The 25,177-nt window shown below is 41.2% G+C and overlaps 2 protein-coding genes and 1 long non-coding RNA gene across 7 annotated transcripts in view; all 3 read left to right on the top strand.

The window, feature by feature from the left end:
• The window catches only part of RCOR3 (REST corepressor 3), a 41,108-nt gene extending 25,812 nt beyond the window's left edge, over positions 1 to 15,296 (top strand). For 4 of the 5 annotated variants that reach the window (XM_038760770.1, XM_038760769.1, XM_038760771.1 and 1 more), the window contains 2 exons: positions 11,829 to 12,070; positions 12,523 to 15,296. In XM_038760770.1, coding sequence (XP_038616698.1) covers positions 11,829 to 12,070; positions 12,523 to 12,867 — 587 coding nt within the window. In that variant the 3' untranslated portion in view covers positions 12,868 to 15,296. The remainder of the gene's footprint in view (positions 1 to 11,828; positions 12,071 to 12,522) is intronic. The other variant, XM_038760774.1, reaches the window with a different exon arrangement.
• A 4,773-nt stretch (positions 15,297 to 20,069) lies between these two features.
• LOC119941026 lies at positions 20,070 to 24,952 on the top strand. The gene is made up of 3 exons (XR_005455076.1): positions 20,070 to 20,173; positions 20,289 to 20,384; positions 24,920 to 24,952. It is a non-coding gene; the product is annotated as an uncharacterized LOC119941026 (long non-coding RNA).
• The window catches only part of TRAF5 (TNF receptor associated factor 5), a 26,261-nt gene continuing 26,033 nt past the window's right edge, over positions 24,950 to 25,177 (top strand). The window contains exon 1 of the mRNA XM_038761468.1: positions 24,950 to 25,030. The gene's annotated coding sequence lies outside the window, so the exon portion shown is untranslated. The remainder of the gene's footprint in view (positions 25,031 to 25,177) is intronic.

Below are 25,177 nucleotides of genomic sequence, written 5' to 3'. Positions count from 1 at the left end.
ACCTATCAATTTACCAATTTCTAATGGATAACCCCGATTTAGTTAGTCGATTATATCATCAACCATCAATAATATTTATTAAGCACCTATTGTGGGAATTTCAGCAAATGGGACTAAAGACAAGTAAAGAAATTTACATTCTGAGGAAGACAGGCCTTGAGATGACTTTTATGGTTAGCAGATCCATATGTAAGTGAAAAGAAGCCTAAGGAAATCTGAATCTTTGCTACTTATGTGCTATAGTGGGCCGTAGAGGTACAATGGCTGGAGTTTCAGAGCATGAAATTAGAGAAGGTTTTGTGGATGAGGTGGATTTTTTAAAAGGCTTTGAAGTAGGGAAGGCCTTACTTCGGAATGTTTTTCCCTATCCATCTCACCAGTTGGGAAGAGTGACATGAATTATGGGTTGGAAGCAGGAGGTGGTCAGGAGATAAGGTCAAAGGGTAGATAGAGACGGCTGGACTAAAGAAAAATAGAGGGCAAAAATGGATAATGCACAGGTCTGTGAGTCAGAAGGTCATGGGTTCTAATCCCAGCTCTGCCACTTGTCTGCTGTGTGACCTTAGGCAAGTCACTTCACTTCTCTGTGCTTGTTACCTCATCTGTAAAATGTGGGTTGAGACTGTGAGCCCTACGTTGGAACAGGGGCTGTGTCCAACCCGATTTGCTCATATCCATCCCAGTGCTTACTACAGTGCCTGACACATAGGAAGTGCTTTGTAAATACCATAATTATTGTTGGGTGATGGAGAGCCATGAAGCTTTTATTTTTTTAAAATGGCATTTGTTAAGTGCTTACTATGTGCCTGGTCCTGTACTACTCACTGGGGTAGATACAAGCTTATCAGGTTGGTCACAGTCCCTGTCCCACATGGGGCTCTCAGTCTTAATCCTCATTTTACAGATCAGATCAGCGCTTAGAACAGTGCTTTGCACATAGTAAGCACTTAATAAATGCCATTATTATTATTATTATCAGGTAGCACAAAGAAGTTACGTGACTTGTCTCAGGTCACACAGCAGACACGTGGTGCAGGTAGGATTAGAACCCAGGTCCTGTTGACTTCCAGGCTTGTGCTCTGTCCATTAGGCCATGGTCTTATTTTATGTGAGAGACAATAGGGAATGATTAGAGGGTTCTAAAGAGAAGTGTGATGTGATCCAGTCAGTGTTTTAGAAAGATAATTCCTGTGCTTGTATGTAGGATAAACAAAAGAGGAAGAGCCCAGAAGACAGCAGAAAGAAAACTGATTCTTTCAAAGAACCAATAGATTTACTCATGCTTTTCCCAGATTGGAAAGTCATAGTATTTATCCTCCTTCTATTTTGTTCTTTTTAAATTTTTCTTCCTAAAATTTTATCTTTGTTCTTCTGGACTCAACCCACCTTTTCTCCTCTGCTTGCTGTAGGTTGGTCAAGCTTCCTGTACTTAAAGTGTTCAATTCAGTCAGTCAGTTGTATTTATTGAGCGCTTACTATGTGCAGAGCAGTGTACTGAGTGCTTGGGAGAGTACAGTATAACAAAATAAGATGCATTCCCTGCCCTCAATTTGAAATAACCTCAAGTTTGTTTTTGCTTTCATACGTACATAAGGGCAGTACTGCCCTTCCCCTTGCTTTGAAATGTTTTGGCAGACTTCAGTAGAGGAATGTGAGCATATTTTAATAGAACATTAAATAATGACAACAAATCTAGCCTAGGTAATGGCAGATTTCTTCTGATAGTGTGCCTTTTTGCAGAATAGGATTCAAGGTCATAAATTAAGTACTCTATTTGCATGTGTTCACAAATATCTAATTTAAAATCTTTTGTTATTGGTACATTATATAACTATTGTGGGGGTTTTTAGCACTTTCTAATATATTTTCAATGTCTTGATCAGTTTTTTTGATCTTGAGGATGTGTTAATCTATGTCCCATTATTTCTTAAGGAAAACTAGTCCTCATTTAGTTTCATCTAACACTTTTTTTGTGGAACAAATTGAGAACGTTCACTGGGCCAGTTGTAAGCTCCTTGAGGATGGGTGTTAATTATTGTTATTAATTCTGTTGTATTCTCCCAAGTGCTTAGTGATTATCTTTTATCCACTGCAGTGCTTAGAATAGAGCTTGGCTAATAGTAAGCACTAAGAAAACACTGATTATTATCATTATTATAATTATTATTATTACAGAGCACTAAAATACTCTTGATTATAGCAGTACATACATGTAAACCATTTCATTCAGGTTCCACCCCTGCCCAAACTTTTTTCTTTTAGATAAACCATAATTGGTAATAATTAATCATTGAGCACCTACTATGTGCAGAACATTATACTAAGCCGTTGGAAAAGTAAAACTGAGTAAACTACAAGGCCCCTACCCTTGAGGATTGTACAAGCAAATGGAGGATTGTGATGGAGGCACAAGTAATTCACAAAAACTAGTTTTGTGTGTGTTTTTTTTATGGTATTTAAGTGCTTACTGTGTTTCAAATAAAAGTTTTATGAGTTTGGACACAGTTCCTATCCCATGTTGTGTTCATACTGTAGGTAGGATGGAGTAGGATTAAATCTCTATTTTAAAGTTGTGGAAACTGAGGCAGAGAGAAATTGACTTGCCCAAGGTTACACAGCAAGCAATTGGCAGAACCAGAATTAGAACCAAGGTCCATTGACTCCCAAGCCTGTGTTCTTTCCACTAGTCCATGCTGCTTCTCTTTGTTGATAGCAAAGGTATGGAAGGATAAGTAGTAAATTAACTTAAAATAGATAACTGTAAGGGCTAAGTAGTAGTAAAGGCATATACTGAGTGCCCACTGCAGGCAATGCACTGAAATAAGTACTTGGGAAAAATACAGCAGAAACATGAGATGTTCCCTGCCCATTAGAAGCTTACACTGTATTGGGGAGACAGATATAAATCTGTTTACAAATATGTAAACAGAATAAATTGTCCATACAACCTATTCTGCATATATCCATAAGTGCCGAGGGGGAGGGTATGCATAAATAGATGTTCATGTATGTAAGTTATATTGGAGAAGGATGTGAGATGGAAAGGTAAAATGCCTTTTGGGAAAAGGTAGGATTTTGGGGGAGATTTGAAGATGGGAAAAGCTAAGATCTGGTGGATTTAAGGAGGAGTTCTAGGTAGAGGGGAGATCATGAACAAGGGTACAGAGGTGTGAAAATTGAGTGAGGGAGGTACAGAGGGAAGATTAATTTGGGAGAATTGAAGGTTGTGAGGTGGAGTGTAGTGGAAGAAGGCTGATGGAATGCCTAAAAACCAGTGTTAAGGAGTTTCTGTTTAATTCTAAGAGAGATAGGTAGCTTTGGAGGTTTGGGAGGAGTGGAGGCATGAGAATCCTTCCTCTTCCTGGATTTCTGCCAGGCCATGCAACCCTTTCAAATGCTTTGTTTTGTACAAGCACAAGTGAATGACAAGGTTGGGTTTAACTCCTATGAAGTTGCATTTATGTTATAGGTTTTTTTGGGTTTTTTTTTTTTTAACAAGAACTAAGCTCCATAAAACACAGAAAGTAGGGGCAACATGCCCTCGTTTGGTGACTTCTTATTTAGTCGTCTTTGGCTTAACTTGATTCAATGCACAATTTAAGTCTAATACAAAGACTAACAGCAAATCTAATCCTGTTCTATAGCTCTAAACCTACCTGTTGATCTTGAAAAGCTCATTTTGATAATATTGTTACATTACTGTCACAGTGACCCAATGAAACTTACTACATTTGTGCTATCAGAGAAAAACTATAATAAGGTAGGCAGTCAGTCCTTCCATTAAGCACACACTTTCATTGGGATCAGAGAAAAACTATAATAAGGTAGGCAGTCAGTCCTTCCATTAAGCACACACTTTCATTGGGATCTTTGGTCTCAAGATCTGACCCATTGAGATAATAATCTGGGGCTTCAGTGCATGTACCCAACTCAGATTCTCCTCATGGACAGTATATGATGGTCTTCTTGATATGGGACAAATCACAACAATGTGGCAGTAAATTCATGATGTTATGAGTACCCGTTACATAAATATTTAACCAACAATTAAAATGAATTAAGTAGATGAGCAGATTCTGTTTCTTCCTAACCTAGTTCAAAAGTGTCTTCAAACAATTATCAGATTGGGTCTGTACCTTCATACATAATGGAAGGTAAATTTTCACAGCATGATTTTACTTATATTCCCACATATGCACTTCTTGAAAAATGTGGGGATTCTTTCAACAAAGCACAGTTGGTGTTTGTCCTTAGCCCTTCCAAGGAAAGCAGATTCTGAGATCAAGTAAAAAAGGTTTTGCTTTCTCTGGTGAGCAAAATTCTCAATTCATTGTGATTTTGGTCCTGCTGGGCAGAACAGCAGAGAAGAATGGGTAGATAATAGCCGTAAAATCAGGGGGACAAGGGAAGATGGCAACATGTCCTGCTTCCTTCTCAGATTTAAAGGTGCAAAATCAAAACAAGAAACAGACAAGTGGCTATTATGAAAGTAAGACTGAATTCCACATGGATACACACATAGTCATATTTATTGGGTGCTTATTGTATGCAGAGCACTGGAATAATTGCTTGGGAGAGTACAATAGACACATTCCCTGCCCACAATGATCTTACATTTTGGAGGCACCAAACCACTCAGGACTCACAAACACAAAACACTAGAAAAGAGGCATACAAACAGATATGGAAATTGATATTTTTTACAATTTTTTAGGAATAGCTCTTAATTCTGTATATTTTTAAATTATGAAAAATCTGAGATCAAGAACCTAACTCAGTGGCTTATATAACAAGGCTCTACCTTACAAAGTGTTCCAAGAATGCAGTACAGTTTCAAATAAGGCATTGATAATGGTGGTATTTATTAAATGCTTACTATGTTTAGTTGATAAAAAAATAATCAGGTCAGACACAGTATCCCATTTGAGGCTTATAGCCTAAAAGCGAAGAACAGCAGCCATTTTATTCCTATTGTACAGATGAAGAAACAGGTACAGTCCCCCTTCTAGACTGTGAGCCCACTGTTGGGTAGGGACTGTCTCTATATGTTGCCAACTTGTACTTCCCAAGCGCTTAGTACAGTGCTCTGCACACAGTAAGCGCTCAATAAATACAACTGATTGGTTGATTGCCAGAGTCACACAGTAGGCAAGTGGCAGAGCTGGGACTAAAACCTCTTTTGCTGCTTCCCATAGGCCACATGGCTTTCCATTACCAGGAATAGGTCAGTAGGCAAGGTATAACAAGGTTTAAGTATCAAATACTTATTTGGATATTTTTGTTCATTTTGGTAAATAATATGTAGAAGGATCCTGTGCTTTCATTTTTCTAAAATTATACATGCAATCACTTATTCCTTCTCTAACTTATTTGTTTAGAGCCCCCCCCCCCACCATAAGTAGTTATATTAAGACCAACTAAGATGTGTGACTATAAACACACACACCTACACTAAGAACTGTTATCCGGCAACTCATCTCATACAGCTCTATTAACCAGGGATAGTCCCCATATTTGGAGAGTTCTCAACAAAGAATATGCCGTTCCTTTGAAGTTTTGCATAAAACTTATTTTTCAGGTTAGCAGACCCTTTAGTTCACCATTAATAAGCTCCCTTTCTCTTTCTTTGTCTGTTCTCAGGCCTCAGGTGGCCTGCTTTCCACAGGCATTTGGGTATATGCTTCCTGCAGATAGGGTTTGATGTTCTGTCTCTGAAGAGGAAGCACATACCTCAGGGCAGCCAGGCAAGGAAGGAGACCTAGGTATAGCAGCTCCTCTTTGTATTCCGACTTGCTTCTGGCTGGGCTTGTTGGAGTAAAAATTCTGGGAAGCCCAGCAAGAAGAGGATCGCCCGAGTCGGGAACAAATAAGAAGAAAAATTAAAACTTTTACCGCCGCTACCACTTTGACCATTCCTCTGTGATAGACCCTGAGATGAAGACTGTATCTGATCTGATTATTTTGTGTCTACCTCAGTGCTGCAGTGCTTGACATATACGAAGCACTTCACAAATACCACAATTAATCAATTAAACACCTCCCCTGGGAGCCCAGTAAGAAGGGGACAAGAGTTGCAGGAATGGGAAAAAAATGCAAACCTTCATCCTCCCCACTATAAATTTCAGCTTGGAAGTGAGACCACCTGTGTTGTAAAGTCCTGGGCCATGATGGAACCAGTCAGAGCAACCACTGGAGTTTCTGTCCTGTTGTTGCTGCTGCCAGGTGGCTTCCCAACAAGGAAGTAGTAGTGAATAAGTGTCTCTGTGCATATGAGAGTGGGTGCCGAATGGATGGTGTGTTACAAGTCAGGGGATGAAGGGGTTCTAAGGGACTGATTCACAAAAACAGTTCTGCTTATATATATATTGTACAATATATATGATTTTTTTTAGTTTAAAATGGAGAAACCGATTGGACAAATATGCCTATAGTTTCTTGTCCAATATATATATATTTTCCTTCCTGAGAAACATACTTCTAAATTAGTGCATCTGCCTTTAAAAGTTAAGGAAAGACAGTAGTCTAAAAAAAAAAGCCTATGTGCCAGCAGTTCCCTAAATTAGAAAGAGTTGCAGCATTGAATAATCAAAAGTATCACATCTTTGGACAGCTACGGTGTGCGGACTGTCCTGGGAGCTTGGGGAACATCTAGAGAGACTACTCTTGGAGTATACAACCTAATGCCGGAAATAATAGATGCTGTAGACAGGGAATGTGTCTTTTTATTGTTGTACTCTCCCAAACACTTAGAACAGTGTTCTGCACACAGTAAGCACTCAATAAATATGACTGAATATTTCGTTGTCTGTCTCCTCCTTCTAGACTGTGAGCCCGCTGTTGGGTAGGGACCGTCTCTATAAGTTGCCAACTTGTACTTCCCAAGCAGTTAGTACAGTGCTCTGCACACAGTGCTCTATAAATCTGATTGAATGAAATGAATGACTATGTTGGCAAGTTTGTGTTATGGGTGAGAGGAAAACTATGAATGAAACATGAATAAATGGACAAAGATATTCATAGGAGGCTAAAAGGGCTGATGGAATGGTATAACCATGAAGCTGAGATTAATTAGAAATTGCCTTCTGGAGGATGTGATTTTAGGAGGTTGTTGAAACAGGGGGAAGTAATTTAAAAGATAATTTGTACAACTGTAAGGTTGACTGGACATGAGACCAATAAATAGACTGTTATAGTAGTCCAGCCAGTAGGTGATATTAGTTGAGCCCGCTGTTGGGTAGGGACCATCTCTATATGTTGCCAATTTGTACTTCCCAAGCGCTTAGTACAGTGCTCTGCACATAATAAGCGCTCAATAAATACGATTGAATGAATGAATGCTTAAGTGCTTACTATGTGCCAAATGGTATATTAAGCACTGAAGTATGTACAAGGTTATGAGATGAGATCTAGTCCTAATCCTACACAGGGCTCACAATCTAAGGAGAGAAAACAGATATTTTAATCCCCATTTTGTAGACAAACCAGGGCATAGAAGTTAAGTAATACCTGCTGATGAGTGTGAGGTAAGTGACAGGAGTGCAGACTTCTTGAAACAAGTTTTAAGTCTTGAAAAAACAAGACCCTCTCTGGCTTTCAGACTGGAAAGAAATTATGAATATTACCTTGGCCTGGAAGGGACCAGAGAGGGACTGTGGACAGAATGACTTCATGGGAAAGTCTTAAGGGAAGGAAGTCTAGTGTTTCAGGGGAGTAAGAGTTCCTGGTTAAATCAGACTTCCACTGCCTTGCCCTAACTTTTAGATTTGGTTGTACCAGAGTACTTTTCTCCTTGAAATCTCTACCAAACAAATATAGGTTATATGATCATACCCAAAGAGAGAGTCTGTGTAATCTCTATGAGCATAATCTGCCAATTCAGAGAGACTTGGCTGTTGTCAAGAAGGTGCTGGTATTAAAAGTCCTTCCCAATTGCAGGTGCTGGCCCCAGGGGTAATCCAGCTAGTCCATTCGGTGTGTCTTGTGGGGACTGAACTTAAAAAGTACTGGGTTGATGGCAGCAATCTGTTGGGATATTCTTGGGGTGCACTAGTTGGAAGGATCTACAGCAACAAAGCAAAGCTGTTTGCAGTTTTGCCCCGGCATTAAATTGGCCTGTCTGCTCTCAAAATGTGGCTAGCTCATTACCAGGCTCCTTTTCTAGGTGGTCACGAAGATTGCATTTCAGTTCACCTCTGCTCCTCTGTTTCATTTTTTTTCTGAGAGGTTGCAGGTGTATCCAAGACGATGACAACTAGGGCCGATATGAAGGGACAGATGAGGGGAAGAGGATGAAGTTTCTTAAGACCTGTTAGTAAAAGTTGTGGCAGCCAGCACTGATAATTTTATTCATGTCATTGATTCGTTCAGTATTTATTGAGCGCTTACTGTATGCAGAGCACTGTACCAAGCTCTTGGGAAGAGTACATTCCCGTCAGATTGTAGAGCTCTCCAGGAGAGCTGAATGAAAAATTTGAGAGGTTTTGTTTTTGAATGGTAGTTCCTGAATTAAAAAAAAACTTAAAGTCTTTAAGAACACTAGATAACTCTGCTACCCCTCTTTTTTGAACCCCTTAAACACACCATTCTGCACCATGCATTTGCCTCTCCTCTTCCTTGTTTTTTCACTGGATCTCTTTGGAGCCACTGGGCAGCTCACATAGGCACAGCTGTCATGTCCTGCTATTGCTTGAATTTACCTTGGCACTTGAGGCCATGACCAAGCTTCACCAACTGAGTGTTGCAAGACTCAATTTCTAAAATGAATTTCCAGCCTGGTGAAATGCACTTAATTCTTCATGATGATATCTGGTTAGAAATTCCTGGTGTTAAAGCTGTTTGAGTACTAGCTGGAGGTAGTGTACATACATATAACACAAGCCTGTCCTTTTATCTCTCATTAGAACACCTTCTGCCCTATGAATGGTCATGCTTGAATCTTCATTAAGTAATTTGGACGCTGTAAAATCGGTTCGTGGTTGAAAAGCATTTTCTGTGGGGGAGAACTACAGTGCGGATTACCTAAACGCCATCTCGACCTTAACAGCCAAACAAAGCAGCTAAGAGTTTTAAAACAAAATTGAAAGCTCCAGAGTTTCACGGCCTAGTGGCATAAGATAAACTTGTTTCTTGAGATTTTCAGACAAATCTGAGATTTAGGATTTGGGGGTCTTGCCAATCCATAATATTTGAAATATATTTTCTGCAGTTGTTTTATTTGTATTCGTGTTCCTAAGCATCGAAACCTTTTCCAATTACTGCTGAATCTGAGACTGAACAAATATAAGTAACTTGTACTCCCCTGGGAAATCAGTATTTTCTGCTCGGTAAATAGCTTTCTATACAACAAGGATTTAGTCTTTAAGAACTTGCATGCACAGTTCACGTACACGGTAATAACTGCTAATGCACTTCCAGATCATGTACACAGCTGAGATATTTATTACCAAATAGCCCCACTACAAACTGCCTGCCTATTGATATTTTTTTTTAATGGTATTTGTTAAGCACTTACTTGGTGTCCCGCTCTGTACAAAGCACTGAGATAGATACAAGTTAAGGAGATTTGGACACAGTCCATGCCCCATATTGGGCTCACAGTCTTAGTCCCCATTCTACAGATGAGGTAACTGAGGAACAGAGAAGTTATGACTTGCCCAAGGTCACACAGTAGACAAATGGCCAAGCCTGGATTGGTCCTCTAACTCCTAGGCCTGTGCTCTTTCCCCTAGGCCATGCTGCTTCTCAGTTACAACAACGACAATAATTAAAAGAGACACTAGCGAAGAGCTATTATAATTGTAAAACATCCAATAACATTTAGGACAATTATAAGATTATTTGCATTTATTATGCCAGCACTGCAAACAATATGGAAATAATCTAATCCAAATTTCTCACAAATGATTAGCAACATTTTAGTAAATGCTATAACACAGTCTTCCTTCCTCTCTCAGAGGCTTGCATGTAATCCTATGTAATTCCCAACCGTGCAAACTACATATTAAAAATTGGGAAGAGCTGTCCAAATCAAAACGAGGTCATAAAGAAGGGGAATCAAACCAGAAAGCGTATGGTACTTTAAGAAGCCAGAGATATTATGCCCTTGGGGAACTAAAAATTTGTGCTATTTCTACCATTTATGAGATCTATTGTAATTCTCTCATATGAGATTTAATGTATTCTGTATATATTTGATGCCCATGTGCAGAATGTTTTTGGTTATATTGGGTTCACAAGTGTTACTGAATGATGACTTAAGCACCAACATTTTTTCTGTTAGTTGTTGGTATTTCTGGGAGCCCAAGAAGGTACTTAGCAAGTTACAGAACTATGTTAATATTTTTTAATTGGAAAACATCTTTCCTCATGCTTATTTTCTAGAATGAGTTGGTATGTGTTTCTTAGTATTTCCATTATTAGGGAAATTGTGTTTTCTGGAAATAAAATTAATTGGTTTGCTTCAATAATATTTAGAAACTAGCTGGGATTATTTTATCAATTCTCTGGCTTATTAAAATTTATGTAAAGACAAGTAGGATTCCCATAAGAATTGCCACTACTATACTCTAAAGTATAAGCTCCTTGTAGGTAGGGAACATGTCTGCCAACTCTGTTGTATTCTCCTAAGTGCTTAGTACACTGCTCTGCCTACAGTAAATGCTCAATAAATACTATTGATTGATTGATAGTACATACCTATTTGCTTGTCTAAGTTTAGGCTCTACACTATAAAGCTCCTCATTCAGCACTCTTTTTTCAATTGTTCTGTTGAGTTTTATTTCCAGAGTACCTTAGTGCTCTGGTTTTGCAATTTTTGTGCAAAACTGACCTTGGTTCATAAATTCCCCCTTCTAAAACCTCTGAAATACTTTCACTGACTTGGTTGGAAAGATTAAATGCCCATTTCAGTAGCTTTGGTTCTCTGGCATTGAGTGAACATAGGTCTTTAGTAGGTTAAAACAAGGTGTCTCTGTTGAATAGGATGGAAAAGGAATCACTTTGAAATTGAATAGCTATATATGTACATACATCTAAATTAAAAATCTTGTTTGGATCACATTTACGTTGTTCTTTGATCAAGTACTCAGTTGAGGTTTTTAGGATTGTTTTTTCATTTTTACGTTGTTTTGGTCAGGTTTTTTTTTTATCCTATGGACACATTAATGCATTTGACATTATTTCATGGGGGCAGTGATACATCATTTAGCACTCTTTATCTTGATATCCTATTTTTGCACTCATAGGGAGTCCTTTAAATTGGCTCTCACCTTTTCTGGTTCTCCTGATGACAGTGTTATCTGTGAACAGTAGAGAAGGTTTTTAAATTTATTTTTACATTTGATTTCTGAAATTATATCTTCTGGTTCTGGCACCCCAACAGTTGGTACAAAGCAAAGATTTATGTTCCAAAATAGTATTAAAAACAAAAATCAACACGCTTGCCTGGAGAAAACCTCTATGGTGAAGCACTTGGTATAACAGTATCAAAAGGGGAACTTGCAGGAAGTGAGTGAAAAATCAAGGAGGGAAGAAAGAATTCCATGTGCATAGAAAATAATTGACTGACTGTATTAAGGGCTGAAGGCTTAGCTAAAAATAGGTGTGTAGTGTGGTAAGTTTTTGGATGTTCAAGAGGAGGCATTGAGTGATTTGATGAAATAACTTATGCAAGAGGGTTTGTCCTGTGCCCCCAAAATTTCAGCACCTGCTAAGAAACTGATGTGGAATTTGTCAATGCCGGTATCTTGTGTGCGTGCATGATGTATAGTACACGCAACTCTCCTTATTGCTTGCTCCTTCACAGGTGTATTATTTACTTTGCCTTCCAGGTGTCCGCAAATATGGTAAAGATTTTCAAGCTATTGCAGATGTAATTGGCAACAAGACTGTTGGCCAAGTGAAGAACTTCTTTGTAAACTACAGGCGTCGGTTTAACTTAGAGGAGGTATTGCAGGAATGGGAAGCAGAACAAGGAACCCAGGCTTCTAATGGTGATGCTTCTACTTTAGGGGAGGAGACAAAAAGTGCTTCTAATGTGCCATCAGGAAAGAGCACTGATGAAGAAGAGGAGGTGTGTTGGTGTCTGAGATCTGAGCTAATTTGAGTTCAGGACTAGCATTTCATGCAGTGAACCATAAGGTTAATTTGGCAGGGGACCAGCCAACGAGCAATGAAAGGTTGACAATACACGTACTCAGTGGTGCATTTCTCGTGACTTTCAAGTCAGAGTGACATGCAAAGAGCTGATCCTAGAAGAACGGAGGGTGTATTGTTCGCCCGTAGATAGTCCCTTTTTTTTTCATTTCCACTGGTAGAGATGCTTGCCCGGTAGCCTCATTGCTTTTTGTTTTGTTTTGGTGTTTTTTTTTAAGGAAATTTTTGTTTCTTTGAAAATTTGTGCTTCCAGTAATAGCAGGTGTTTTTGTTTTGGTTTTGTTTTTCTGTGGCAATCCAGACTGTACTGTACTTGGCCCCGCCAGGCCCGGCCCATTTCACAAGGCCGTTTTTGTCTTCTTTCCCTAGGCCCCGACCCCCCAGGCCGCACGGTGTCTAGGCTCGTCGCCTCCAGCCCCAGCCTCCACCCCAACGCCAGCGGCCCCCGTGGCCCCCCTGAACCAGCCTCCCCCGCTGCTCCGGCCGACGCTTCCTGCTGCCCCCGCGCTCCACCGCCAGCCCCCGCCGCTCCAGCAACAGGCTCGATTCATCCAGCCCCGGCCGACTTTGAATCAGCCTCCCCCGCCTCTGATTCGTCCTGCTAATCCGATGCCCCCTCGCCTAAACCCCAGACCGGTGTTGTCTACAGTTGGCAGCCAACAGCCCCCGTCGCTGATCGGCATTCAGACAGAATCCCAGTCCTCTCTGCACTAAAGGAGGGGAGCGGGACAGGATTTCACTTCTTTCCAAACACAGCATTTTACCCCTTGGCTCGCTCGATGCTGGCGCAAGGCGGGAGAAAAGAGCAATCCTCCGTAGTTATTAAAGCGGAAATCGTTTTCTAGTGAGACCACAAGCCAGAATCTGTTACGCTGGAACACGGGCGAACACCCAGATGATTTTTCTGTGCAGCAGTCTAAAATGGTCTATCCAACAGAAAGCCCTCAGTTAGCCCTTTTTTTTACATATATGTTGAAGGAAATGATTTCAGAAAGGGTGGTTTAATTGATTTTTACTATATTTATTTTACTGAAGTTCTTTGTATTCTAACCTCCTTTATATTCAAGCCACTCAGTTTAGGCATATGTCGATTGTTAGAGGTAACTCCTCGGTAGATTTTTAAATTATAGAGGAGTTTCTGCTTTGTTTGAGCTCTTTACATTTTTTTAAAGTGTTTTCCTATGTTGGAATGCAAAAAAGAAACAACCTGCATTTCAGATTTTGGCACATATTAGCCCAGCTAGTATTACTTTTTGCACTTTTTAAAGAATTCAGCTTTTTTTCCCCCCTTTCTTTTGTGAAAGATATTGCCTTTGTACAGTTTTTTTAGATTATATACTCCTTCAAAACACTGTAATTCTGGTATTTGCAAAGCAAATATATGAAATTACGTAGAATTTTCTAAATTTCTTAGCCACGTAATATATGGAGTTGAGTCCAGTGCAAGGTTTAATTACCTGCAGGTGAATGTCACTAGTTCTTCCTCTACCATTATGAGGGAACAAATAGTTTAATGTCAGGATTGAGATAACCAACATTATGTCTGATATAAGACTGTAATTTGTTAAAGTTTAGTTAATTCCCTTGAAAATAGTTTATAAGCTTTGGATTTGAGTTTTTTCTCTTCAGATTTCCATGTCGCATAGACTGTAGCCAGCGGCAGTTTATATCACTTAACCAGGAAGAGGTTTGGGGTTGTTTTTTGGTTTTTGGGTTTTTTTTAATCTGTCAAGAGCTGGTGGTGACTATTGTAGCCATTGTTCATATTAGTTTGTCTGAGGCAAGGCCCTCTGAACTAATTATTCCCTTTCTAATTTTTGTATGGCTCTGTTCTATTATCAGAGATAGTGTTTTGTAAGTCACTCTCTGCTTATCTAGATGCATTTGTGTGTGTACCTTACAACTGACCCATTACTCTTGAGCTTTGGGAGTGAAGTACATTTAATTATCAAGTTCTCCAGGAGAGAGAGAGAAATTGGGAGTTTAGCCATGCTTTATCAAATACATGGATTTGTGCACCAGTTGTGTGGATTTCTAAATTAAGCTGCAAACCCATTTTAAAGTTGCACTTTGCTGACCACAGACTTTTCAAGAAGCAGTGTTCCAATAGCATACCAATCACATTTATGATATATTAAGTCGGTAGTGAAATTGAAACTTGGAAAAGGAGAGTGGTTTTCTGAATTGCTATTCTAGAAACTGAAGGTTTACTCTTCCAATATTAAGTCTTAATAAAGTGTGTTCCCGAATCATTTTACTTTCAAAACTATTTATTTTTTTAAAAGGCAATAGTCTACATCTCCCACTTCATTTCATATTTTTGTTAATGAACTGAAAGATGAGCCATTTTGGTCCAAGACATTGAAGAACCTAAGAATAAATGATCTTGATCAGAGTTCTAATTCCAGAAGTGGGCTGCCGCCCTCTCTGTGGACCTGAAGAATATTCTGATAAGCCGTATTTCCCTAACCGTAAATGTTTTCTAAGGAGAACCTCTTTTTCATTAGTGGAACTTGGCACAATGGTTCCCTAACCCTGGAATGTAGTAATTAATCAGTCAATGGTATTTGTTGAGCACTTACCGCATCTAACTGCCCTCCAAAGTCTTATCGTCAACAAGAATTCTGTTTTGTGCAATTTTGACTTCAGAATAGCTACTCCAGCCAGTTGGTTGTGGACAAGAGAATCCGTCTTCTGCATTGTAAAGAAGTATTTTGAGATCAAGTCTCACAAATGTGCTTTCTGTACCTTCGCAAACTTTTTGTCTCGTCTAGCGTCAGTAGAACTTCAGTATACGGTATGTGGCGTGTATAAGTTGGTCAACTGCAGCTTCTATCAAGCTGTTCCGTACATTGTCTCATTCAGTTAAAATGCTGTTGTGTCCCAAACTTGGGCCAAGGTGCTGTACTTGAGGATGTTAGCGCACAGTGGGGAAATCTTAAATTTGGTAGTTCTATAACATATGTATATAGTGAAATGTCTTTTTATTGTGTGCTTTACATATTAAGTAAATAGATGGCACCTCTTTGTTTTTTTTGTTTTTTGGGTTTTTGTTTTTTTTTTTTAATTTTTGTTTAAGCAGTGTTTGGCCTGGAAGAGTGATATGCTTGCTGCTTAATCAAAAGATTAAAGTTTTAAAGAAGTCTGTGTCTTCTATTTTTATGTAACTTGTTAATGGCACTTGAACAATTTAGGGCCTTTTTTACTGTGAAGCCCTAAACTCATTTTATTTTTTTATTAAAAAAAAAAAAGACATTAAATGGCAGTTGTTGCTTTCCAGATGAATTCATTATAAAAAGTTTTGAAATTTAATTCTATAACTTTTTTGTAATATTGTAAGAAATTAACACCAAAGTAATTTCCTGGCTATTTTTAAAGATTTAAAAAAAAAATAAATGACAAAGAAAAACGTTGGCATATATATTTTGTAAATGTAATGGAGAGTACGTATCCTGAATGGTTCCATAACCACTGTGATCTGTGAAGAATTTATTATCAGCTTTAAAAAACTGGCAAGCAGAAAAGTGTGTACCCTTCAAATAAGAGCTAAGTTCAAATAATAATAATGGTATTTGTTAAGCGCAAGTTCATGTGAAAATGAATTTCATTGTGTCATACACTCAGGTTTGTGATGGCCTATCAACTGAACTCGAACCTGGAAACAGATTTTCACAAATTTAGAGAAGGCATCAGTGAGAGATGGCACACTATGCCAATCCCTGAGTTCTCCGTCCTGGGAAATCTTTTAAAAAGGACAGACATCCATCACCCTGAGACAGGCTGAACTAGGTAAAGACCCTCCCAGCCCTGCAAGGGACCCAAAAACTTGTTGCAGTGCCTTAAGATAATATGACTAGTGCTAAAATGAAAGTTTGTCTCTGTGAAACTATTTGAAATCTGTGAAAATAAAAGCTGAAAAAACAGCAACCCTCAGTGCAATTTCCTCCTTCCTTCAGCCCAATCTGCTTCCTGTTCTGAGAGGGAAATGTTAGTTTTTGCTTAATTTCATTATGCCAATATGCCTTTTTTAAATTTCCAACTTGTTCTATTTGCTCGGGAGAAATAAAGACCTTAAGGTCAGAAATATAGATAAAGTAATACAGTTACACTCCCAAACTGCTTCGCTCAGAATGTGTGTTCTAATATGGGCTACGTGACATCAGATGGGAGTTGATGGATGTGGTATTTCAGTGAATAACTAGAAAATCTGTTTAAGTATTTGAGCATTTTACAGTGCCTTTAAATATCAGTTAGGAAAACTGTTTAGGGTTAGGATTGAATTTCATTTTACAAAGAGGTGATGGATTTAAAAATATCAATCAATCGTATTTATTGAGCACTTACTGTGTGCAGAGCACTGTACTAAGCGCTTGGGAAGTACAAGTTGGCCACATATAGAGACGGTCCCTACCCAACAGTGGGCTCACAGTCTAGAAGGGACTATAAAGATATATGTATTCCTACGTTGCATAGACTTTTAGCCAGCGGCAGTTATATCACTTAACCAGGAAGAGGTGGGACAGGGACTGTGTCCAACCTGCTTAGCTTGTATCTACCCCAGTGCTTAGAACGATGCTTGGTATGTAGTAAATGCTTAACAAATACCACGATTATTACTATTATTATTATTACTAAATGCTTGGGAGAGCACAGTATACTTGGTAGACATGATTTCTGCCCTCAAGGAGCTTTCAGCAATGCTTAAAGTGGAAAGGGTGTTAGGGGAAGGCAGGAAGATAGGAAAGGGAGAGAGTAAATACTGCATTTACTACAGGGGAGGAAAATATAAAGTTTGTCCCTTTCAAGTATTCAGCTTATGGCTCAGCCTCATAGCTGAGCCTTGCATTAAGCTTCCTCTTAAACGGTACATTAAGTTCTCAGAGAACAGATGGGTTACTACCTTTAAATAGCTGCTCTTCTCAGGAGTCCGAAGAGTAACTTAGAGGACATGTGTATATCTCCCAAAATACCTCACTTACCTCTAGAGCGATGCTTTCTCACCTGGCAAAACCTATTAGGATCTACTTAAACAGGATTTTCCTTTCAAAGAGCCCCAAGTGCTTTTAACTGACTCATTCATCTTCACCCTGTTCCTGAGAGAAAGGAGGCAAACACATACAGATTTACAATTTGGAAAAGTGAGTCACTGAAAGATTTGTGTAGTGTGGAACATTCTAAAAAGTTAAAACACTTCAATTTCACATGCTCAAAGGTACCAATTGAACATCACACATCCCACTGTACGGAGCAAAAAATGCATCTATCTGAAAGAGCTGACCTTGCAGCAAGGTTCGGATGAACACCCCTGCTCTTGGGGTGATTCTTTTACGCTTAGTAAAAGCGCTTAGTACAGTGTTCTGCACACAGTAAGTGCTCAATAAATATGATTGATGATTCTTTTAGGAAGTCCAGCATTCTCTATGGGCCGCCTCATGGCAGACTGAATAGCATCTCGAGCACCAGCCGTGACAGAAAACTATGTTCTCTAGTCAGTCCACGGGGAGCCAGGTATTTCTGGACTTAATTATAGGATTATTTTTTTCCTCTCAAAATAAAGTTCTGGACAAACCAATTTTGTCTGCTGAAATAAGCAGATGATGGCCTCTGCCAGCACTGACGCACTGTGACGGTCCCAATAGCCTCTAGGGATTTCCTTGTCTTTAATCACACACTGTATGTTCCCCTGAGTTTGTGCTAGCTCAGAGAAGGAGAGTGGCCTAGCAGAGAGAGCACAGCCCTGGGAAGTCAGAAGACCTGAGTTCTAATTCCGGCTCCGCCACTTGTCTGCTGTGTGGTCGTGAGCAAGTGCCTCAGTTTCCTCATCTTTAAAATGGAGATTAAGACTATGAGCCTCATGTGGGAGATGGACTGTGTCCAACCTGATTATCTTGTATCTACCCCAGTTCTTAGTACAGCGCCTGGCACATAGTAAGAGGTTAAATACTATTAAAAAAAAAGCTCTGGTATTAATCCACACACCCCAATGATTTTCTCAGCCCAAGCACTTCAGAGGTGTATGTAGGGCAGGCTTCCACTCTGCTCCTTGAAATATTTCCCAGGTGCAAGATTCTAGAAAGAACTTTTAAATAAAGGATAGATTTTCATGTTTGGGATCAGGTTGATGGGGGAAAAAAAGAAGGTAGGTGGATTTAATGTCATCTGGATGACCACTAGATGGTTCTTTTATAACAGGGCTGAAAATCTTTCAAAAACAGTAATTGTCCTGCCCTGTTCCCTCTCTTGGAGAGATTTAGAAAACAAGCTGAGGACTGAAAAGGTTTTGTTCAAGTCCCTTTGATAGTATTTGTGAAAAGCAACTTTCCACCCTGAACAAAACAAGCAAGAATCTTATTTAGGCTATTTATTTTGAAATTTAATTGGAAATATATTACCTAATGGCCATTACATAAGGTTTTATGGGGAACGCATACAGTCACGCTGGGCTACAAAATTGCCAAGCTCCATAAAATATTAATCCCTTCGGTTTGCTTAAGTAGGAGGTGAATTGTTCCTGGCCCTTGGTAACTGAATCAGAACTCAGTCATCCCTTGATTATCTGCACTAATGGAGAAGTGGCATAGACATCAAAATAGATTCTATAAAATAGATGTAAGTAGGCACCATTAGATTTGCAGAAAGCAACATCTGTCCCCCACCTTTCCAACCCCCCGCCCCAGGTCCGTGTGAGGAGATGACAGTGATTGGGCCCTAGGTCATTGGAGCTTGGAGAGCTACCGTTCTCTCTAAAATTTTACAATCTCCCTCAAACATTCCAGTATTTGAAGATCCTCAGAAGCAGGGCAACCTCTTTCTATCTAATTTAAATCTGTTCTGTTTGCCCACTAGGATGGGAAGACTACTGTGACCCCTCTGTGGCCAGTGGATGCCAGCTTGGGAAAAGTTCAAGAGAGCAGGAAGCCTAGGCTCCCCATTAATAGAAGCATGGAAATACCTGCCCCAGTTAATCCACAAAATGCATAATCAAAAGATGGCTTTGGGGGCATTTGGTGGAAAGGCCCAATACAAATCTGGAGTTCAAACCCCAGCAGAGACATTACCTAGTCCATCACAGCATCATTCTCCCTCCTCTGTGCCTCTGCACCATCTGCAGTAAAACAGAACTGGACCTGGGACTTAGAGTAACTCTATGGACCAGAACATTGTGGGCAGAGAATGAGAGAATGTGTCTGTTTACTTTTATATTATACTCTCCCAAGAGCTTAGTACAGTGCTCTGCACACAGTAAATGCTCAATAAATATGATTGAATGAATGAAATCACTTTGAAAGAGAAAGTGCTCAGAAAACAGTAATTGTGATTAACAATCTAAGTACAGTCTTGCTGATTCTAATAAAATGAAATCGCACTGTTTAAAAACTTGGCTTGTATCTAAATGTATCTAAAAATGAAAAATTCATATTTAAGTGCTTCACTGACGCAAATGTTTAAAAGGACGGTTTTTTCCTACCATTGGCAATGATGGCTATGGGTGAATTTCATTAAAGAAGCTGCCGAAGTGGACAGGCCCCTTTTAAGCATTTCAATTTTGTATTTCTTCTTCATTTCCCCTCTCTCCTGAAAATCCCAGACCTCCAAAGTGTAGGCCGCTTTGTAGATAAAACCCTCGCTACTCAAAAGGGTGAGTCATCAGCCATCAAAGTAGGATGGAGCAGCCAGGAAGGAACATATCCATGGAGATTTGAACAGTGCTGTATGATGGTTCTGTGCATTCGTGCACCCTGAGAACTAGCCAATAATATTGGACTAGACAAAATAAGAATTCTATTCTTGGAATGAGAGGCATATTTTTAAAAGAAACACAGCATCACAAAGAACAAATATTTTAGGCTGAAAACTCGTAGAGAGCTAGGAATGAACCTGTTTATCTTGCTTCTTATGATGCCCGGCCCCATGAACAAATGAGGGCTGAAGAAATCCTGCTTGACGATGATGATGATGACTGGATCTGTTGACTTCTGGTTCTGAGTCTGGCTGACAAACTGGAGACACGGGAGAAAAGGTAAGATTCCTAATCATTTTTGTCTCAGAGAACAGGGCTGAGGGCCCTTTGAACAGCACTTGGGGGTGAAAAGGATGTCAGGTTTTATTTAAACTCCTCTATCCACATACCTCAGCCTAGAAGAAATCCTGCTTGACGATGATGATGATGACTGGATCTGTTGACTTCTGGTTCTGAGTCTGGCTGACAAACTGGAGACACGGGAGAAAAGGTAAGATTCCTAATCGTTTTTGTCTCAGAGAACAGGGCCCTTTGAACAGCACTTGGGGGTGAAAAGGATGTCAGGTTTTATTTACACTCCTCTATCCACATACCTCAGCCTAGGAGACTGACCTCCTGATGTAAGAGTGAGGGGAAAAGGGAGGTGAAGTGGGCGATCACCCAGGACCCCCAAATTTCCATTCTCCATCCCACCCTACAAATGACAGAGCCCCTGGAAAGGGGATTCTCCCTGTCTGTCTTCCCCACCTTCCTGGTGGAATAAGTCTATGTTTGGTGGTCCTGGGTGAGTTGGTGATATGTGTTCTGGTTGGGAGGTGGGGGTTGTTGAAACAGCACAACTGTGCGCCAATGCAATATTTCCTTTCTTAGACCATCTTTGTTTTGGCCCCCAAAACTCCCACCCCTGTCCTACAGGGTCGAATGCCAGCTGACCCAGGCTCCAGCCTGCCTACTGTGGGTTGAGAGCATTGGCTGGGCCCCTGCTTGTGTTCATTTCCCCAGGAGCAGAGGCCCCAGGTGCTCCTAAAGAGAAAGACGCTCTGAACATGGTGCTGAGGCTGCAGCCCACCCTGCCACCTTTTGCCCACTTCCAGAAACATTGGCCAACTCTCCTCCCCTCGCCCCGCAGCTGGTTTAGCTTCTTCTAAAAGTTTACAGATTACGTTCATTCATTCATTCATTCAATCGTATTTACTGAGTGCTTACTGTGTGCAGAGCACTGTACTGAGCGCTTGGGAAACTACAACACAACAATTAACGGGGACATTCATTCATTCATTCAGTCGTGTTTATTGAGCGCTTACTGTGTGCAGAGCACTGTACTAAGTGCTTGGGAAGTACAAGTTGGCAACATATAGAGACGGTCCCTACCCAACAATGGGCTCACAGTCTAGAAGGGGGAGACACTAAGTGCTTGGGAGAGTACAACGGACACATTCTTTGCCCACAACGAACATATATGTGTATTAAATATACATCTATAAATATCTACATACACACACATATACACACACCTGCACACAGTCAGCAAGGGTTAATATGGATTAGTTTAAAATTGCTAGAGTTAGCTGCAGAGATGGAAGCCATTTGTGCTCTGCATCCGTCTGTCAAACCCACGTCATCTCGGCTCTTCCCAGCTAGGGAGGTTCCTGCGGTGCAATGAGGTTGAATTTGGGGGTGATAGTAGTATAAGAGCACATGATGAAAAGGTCGGGGAGAAGCAGAACGGACTAGGCTGGAGAATTAGATTGGGGAGAGGCATCCCCTGGGCCTTTCTGGCTACCTGCAGCACCAGACCCACTTAGACTTTCCACCTGTTGTCTGCGTGGGAAATCACTTGTTTCTCCTGGCTTTCCTTGTCTTCTTTTCCTCCCCAACTCTTATGATTTGGCACTGGTACGGCAGTTAGTTCATTGCAAAAGTTACTTTGCAAGACATTTTTGTGCTCTCAAGAGAACGATTCTTTAGCAGTCACAGTCAGGGACATGCCCTGCCCACAACATAAAATTGGACCTCTTGGAACATAGAATGTTGTAGTGGTCTCCAGATTCAGGAGGTGGCGCTCTTGCCCCCAAATCTGGACCACTGGGAAACCATCTCAGTTTGGGGGGGGGGGGGGGGGGGGTTGCTTTTATTATTATTGTCGTTATTATTATTAATAATAATAATAATTGTGACATTTGTTAAGCTCTAAGTGCTGGTGTAGATACAAGATAATAGAGTTGGACACCGTCCCTGTCCCATATAGGACTCAGTCTTAAACCCCATTTTACAGATGGGGGAATTGAGGCACGGAGAAATTAAGTGACTTGCCTAAGATCACACAGCAGACAAGTGGCGGATTTGGGATTAGAACCCCAATCCTTCTGACTCCCAGGACCATGCTCTATCCACTAGTTGGGGATTTAAGCGCTTACTATGTGCCAGACGCTATACTAAGCACTGTATTAGCCTCAGTTGCCAATTTGTCAGATGTAGGCAATATCTTCCTGGAGCTGCTATTTTTTTCAGAGTTCTGTGGAGTGTTATAGAGTTATATCAACTTAAGAGCAGGAATTGATATAACTACTTAGACTGTGATCTCCATGATGCACAGGGACGGTTGGACCTGATTATCTTGTATCTTACCTCAGAACTTAGTTCTGTGCTTGGCACATTAAAAAAAATATTAAAAATTGCCACATATCACTATTAATTAAAATGACTGCATCTTTTTTAGATCAATGATTGGCTACTCTGCTCTGATTCTGCAGACCAAAAATCGCCAGCCCCTCCTCCCCTTTTGTCAGCAGAGTCATCTCCAAACCGAAGGAGAATTCTGTTACTTCCTCGCCCGCTCTTGGCATTTGAATCCCACTGATGAACTGGGGTTTGCATAGTTCCCCTGGCCATACAAATGGAACCATATCTTAAGCCTGGGAACACTGATTTATTTCCTATTAATACCCAGGGACAGTAGGGCAACTGGAGCACCATGAAAAGAAGGGCCACATACTCAGGCTCTGAAGACTGTGAGCCCACTGTTGGGTAGGGACTGTCTCTATATGTTGCCAACTTGTACTTCCCAAGCGCTTAGTAAGTGCTCAATAAATACGATTGATTGATTCCCAGACTGAGCCCCCTCATTTCTCTCCCCCTCGTCCCCCTCTCCATCCCCCTCATCTTATCTCCTTCCCTTCCCCACAGCACCTGTATATATGTTTGTACATATTTATTACTCTATATGTTGCCAACTTGTACTTCCCAAGCCCTTAGTACAGTGCTCTGCACACAGTAAGTGCTCAATAAATACGATTAATTGATTGATTGATTGAAGAGATCCACAAACGAGCCCTTAACCTAACCTGCCAGACCCACCAATCACAGTTCTCCCCATCTTTAAAGCCCTGCTGAAACCCCACTTCCTCCAGGAAGCCTTCCCCATTTAATTCACAATATCCCAAGTTAATGCAACCTAACAACCACCCTTAGCATTTATCTGTTTTCATTTTCTGCTCGTCTTCAGCATTTAGGTACATACGGATATTAAGTTGCATAGTCTATTATTTATTCAGCTCTTTCATCCCGACATATTTGAGCTATTGTCTGTTATACCCTCATTTAGTGTCTCTTCCATTTATTGCTTTTAGAACCGGAACATGTGTTTTTGCCTCAACTGTACTATTAAATACAGTGCCTGGCACTCAGTAGACGCTCAAGAAATACTTTTGAGTGAGTCTGTTCCCCATTTTTGGAAAGTGGGAAAAGATTTAAATGATCCAATCTGTCTTTTAAGAAGCTGCTGCTTATTTTTTTATTTGTTTACATAGCAACAGGGATGAATGTCTCTAAAATGAGAAGTCTAGGGTAGGAAGAGAAAGGGATGTAATAGATGATTATATAGCAGATTGTGACCGGTCTCCAGTTCCACCGAAAGAAAAAGGAAAAGAGGAAATGGCGTGGGGGCAGTGCTGCAAGAGGAATTTAGGTGAGACAACTGGGAGTACTTCCTGATTTCTAAAGACTGGGGGATTGAAAATCTAACAGAAAAGATAGAAAAATACCCTACTCTTGTGCTCCATATAAACAGGGTCGGTGTGTGGGATGATTTAGGTGGACTCTTGCCTCAAGTGAAACACTTTGCTATCTTTGGAAACTGTTTCGGGGCCAACAATTCTATGGTAAACCCTGGCCGGTTTGCCCTTTACTGTGGCCAGTTTTCCACCTCCCCTAGCTGTAACAAGGGTTTCGACTTATGACCAATAACACCCAGCTCTGCAGGCTGAGGATGGGGGAGGAGAAAGGGGGTGATCATCATCATCAATCGTATTTATTGAGCGCTTACTATGAGGGGTCTCAGTGTGGGAAGGCCTCCCGGAGGAGGTGAGCTCTCAGTAGGGCTTTGAAGGGAGGAAGAGAGCTAGCTTGGCGGATGTGGGGAGGGAGGGCATTCCGGGCCAGGGGGGAGGACTTTTAGACTGTGAGCCCACTGTTGGGTAGGGGCTGTCTCTATGGAAGGCCTCCTGGAGGAGGTGAGCTCTCAGTAGGGCTTTGAAGGGAGGAAGAGAGCTAGCTTGGCGGATGTGGGGAGGGAGGGCATTCCGGGCCAGGGGGGAGGACTTTTAGACTGTGAGCCCACTGTTGGGTAGGGGCTGTCTCTATGGAAGGCCTCTCGGAGGAGGTGAGCTCTCAGTAGGGCTTTGAAGGGAGGAAGAGAGCTAGCTTGGCGGATGTCGGGAGGGAGGGCATTCCGGGCCAGGGGGGAGGACTTTTAGACTGTGAGCCCACTGTTGGGTAGGGGCTGTCTCTATGGAAGGCCTCCCGGAGGAGGTGAGCTCTCAGTAGGGCTTTGAAGGGAGGAAGAGAGCTAGCTTGGCGGATGTGGGGAGGGAGGGCATTCCGGGCCAGGGGGGAGGACTTTTAGACTGTGAGCCCACTGTTGGGTAGGGGCTGTCTCTAGATGTTGCCAACTTGGACTTCCCAAGCGCTTAGAGCAGTGCTGTGCACACAGTAAGCGCTCAATAAATACGATTGATTGATTGACAGGCGAGAGCGAGGCCCGGTGAGGAGGTGAGCGGCGGCAGAGGAGCGGAGGGTGCGGGCTGGGCTGGAGAAGGAGCAGACCCCCCCCATTGCGGAGCCCGGCGCCGGTCCCCGGTGAGTGACAACGGCCCCCACGACCACCCAAACCGAAAGCGGGGGGCTTCGGGCCCCGCCGCTACTGCCCATTCCCCTCCCGAGCCGGGGCCTGTGGCGGAGGAGGATTGCCCCCCCCCCCCAATCTCCCGACCCCCACCCTTCCAG

This window comes from Tachyglossus aculeatus, chromosome 19 (genome assembly GCF_015852505.1).
Source record: "Tachyglossus aculeatus isolate mTacAcu1 chromosome 19, mTacAcu1.pri, whole genome shotgun sequence".
Taxonomy (NCBI): Eukaryota; Metazoa; Chordata; class Mammalia; order Monotremata; family Tachyglossidae; genus Tachyglossus; species Tachyglossus aculeatus.
Note: the sequence above shows the minus strand (reverse complement) of the source record. Positions and strands in the feature narration are given on the sequence as shown.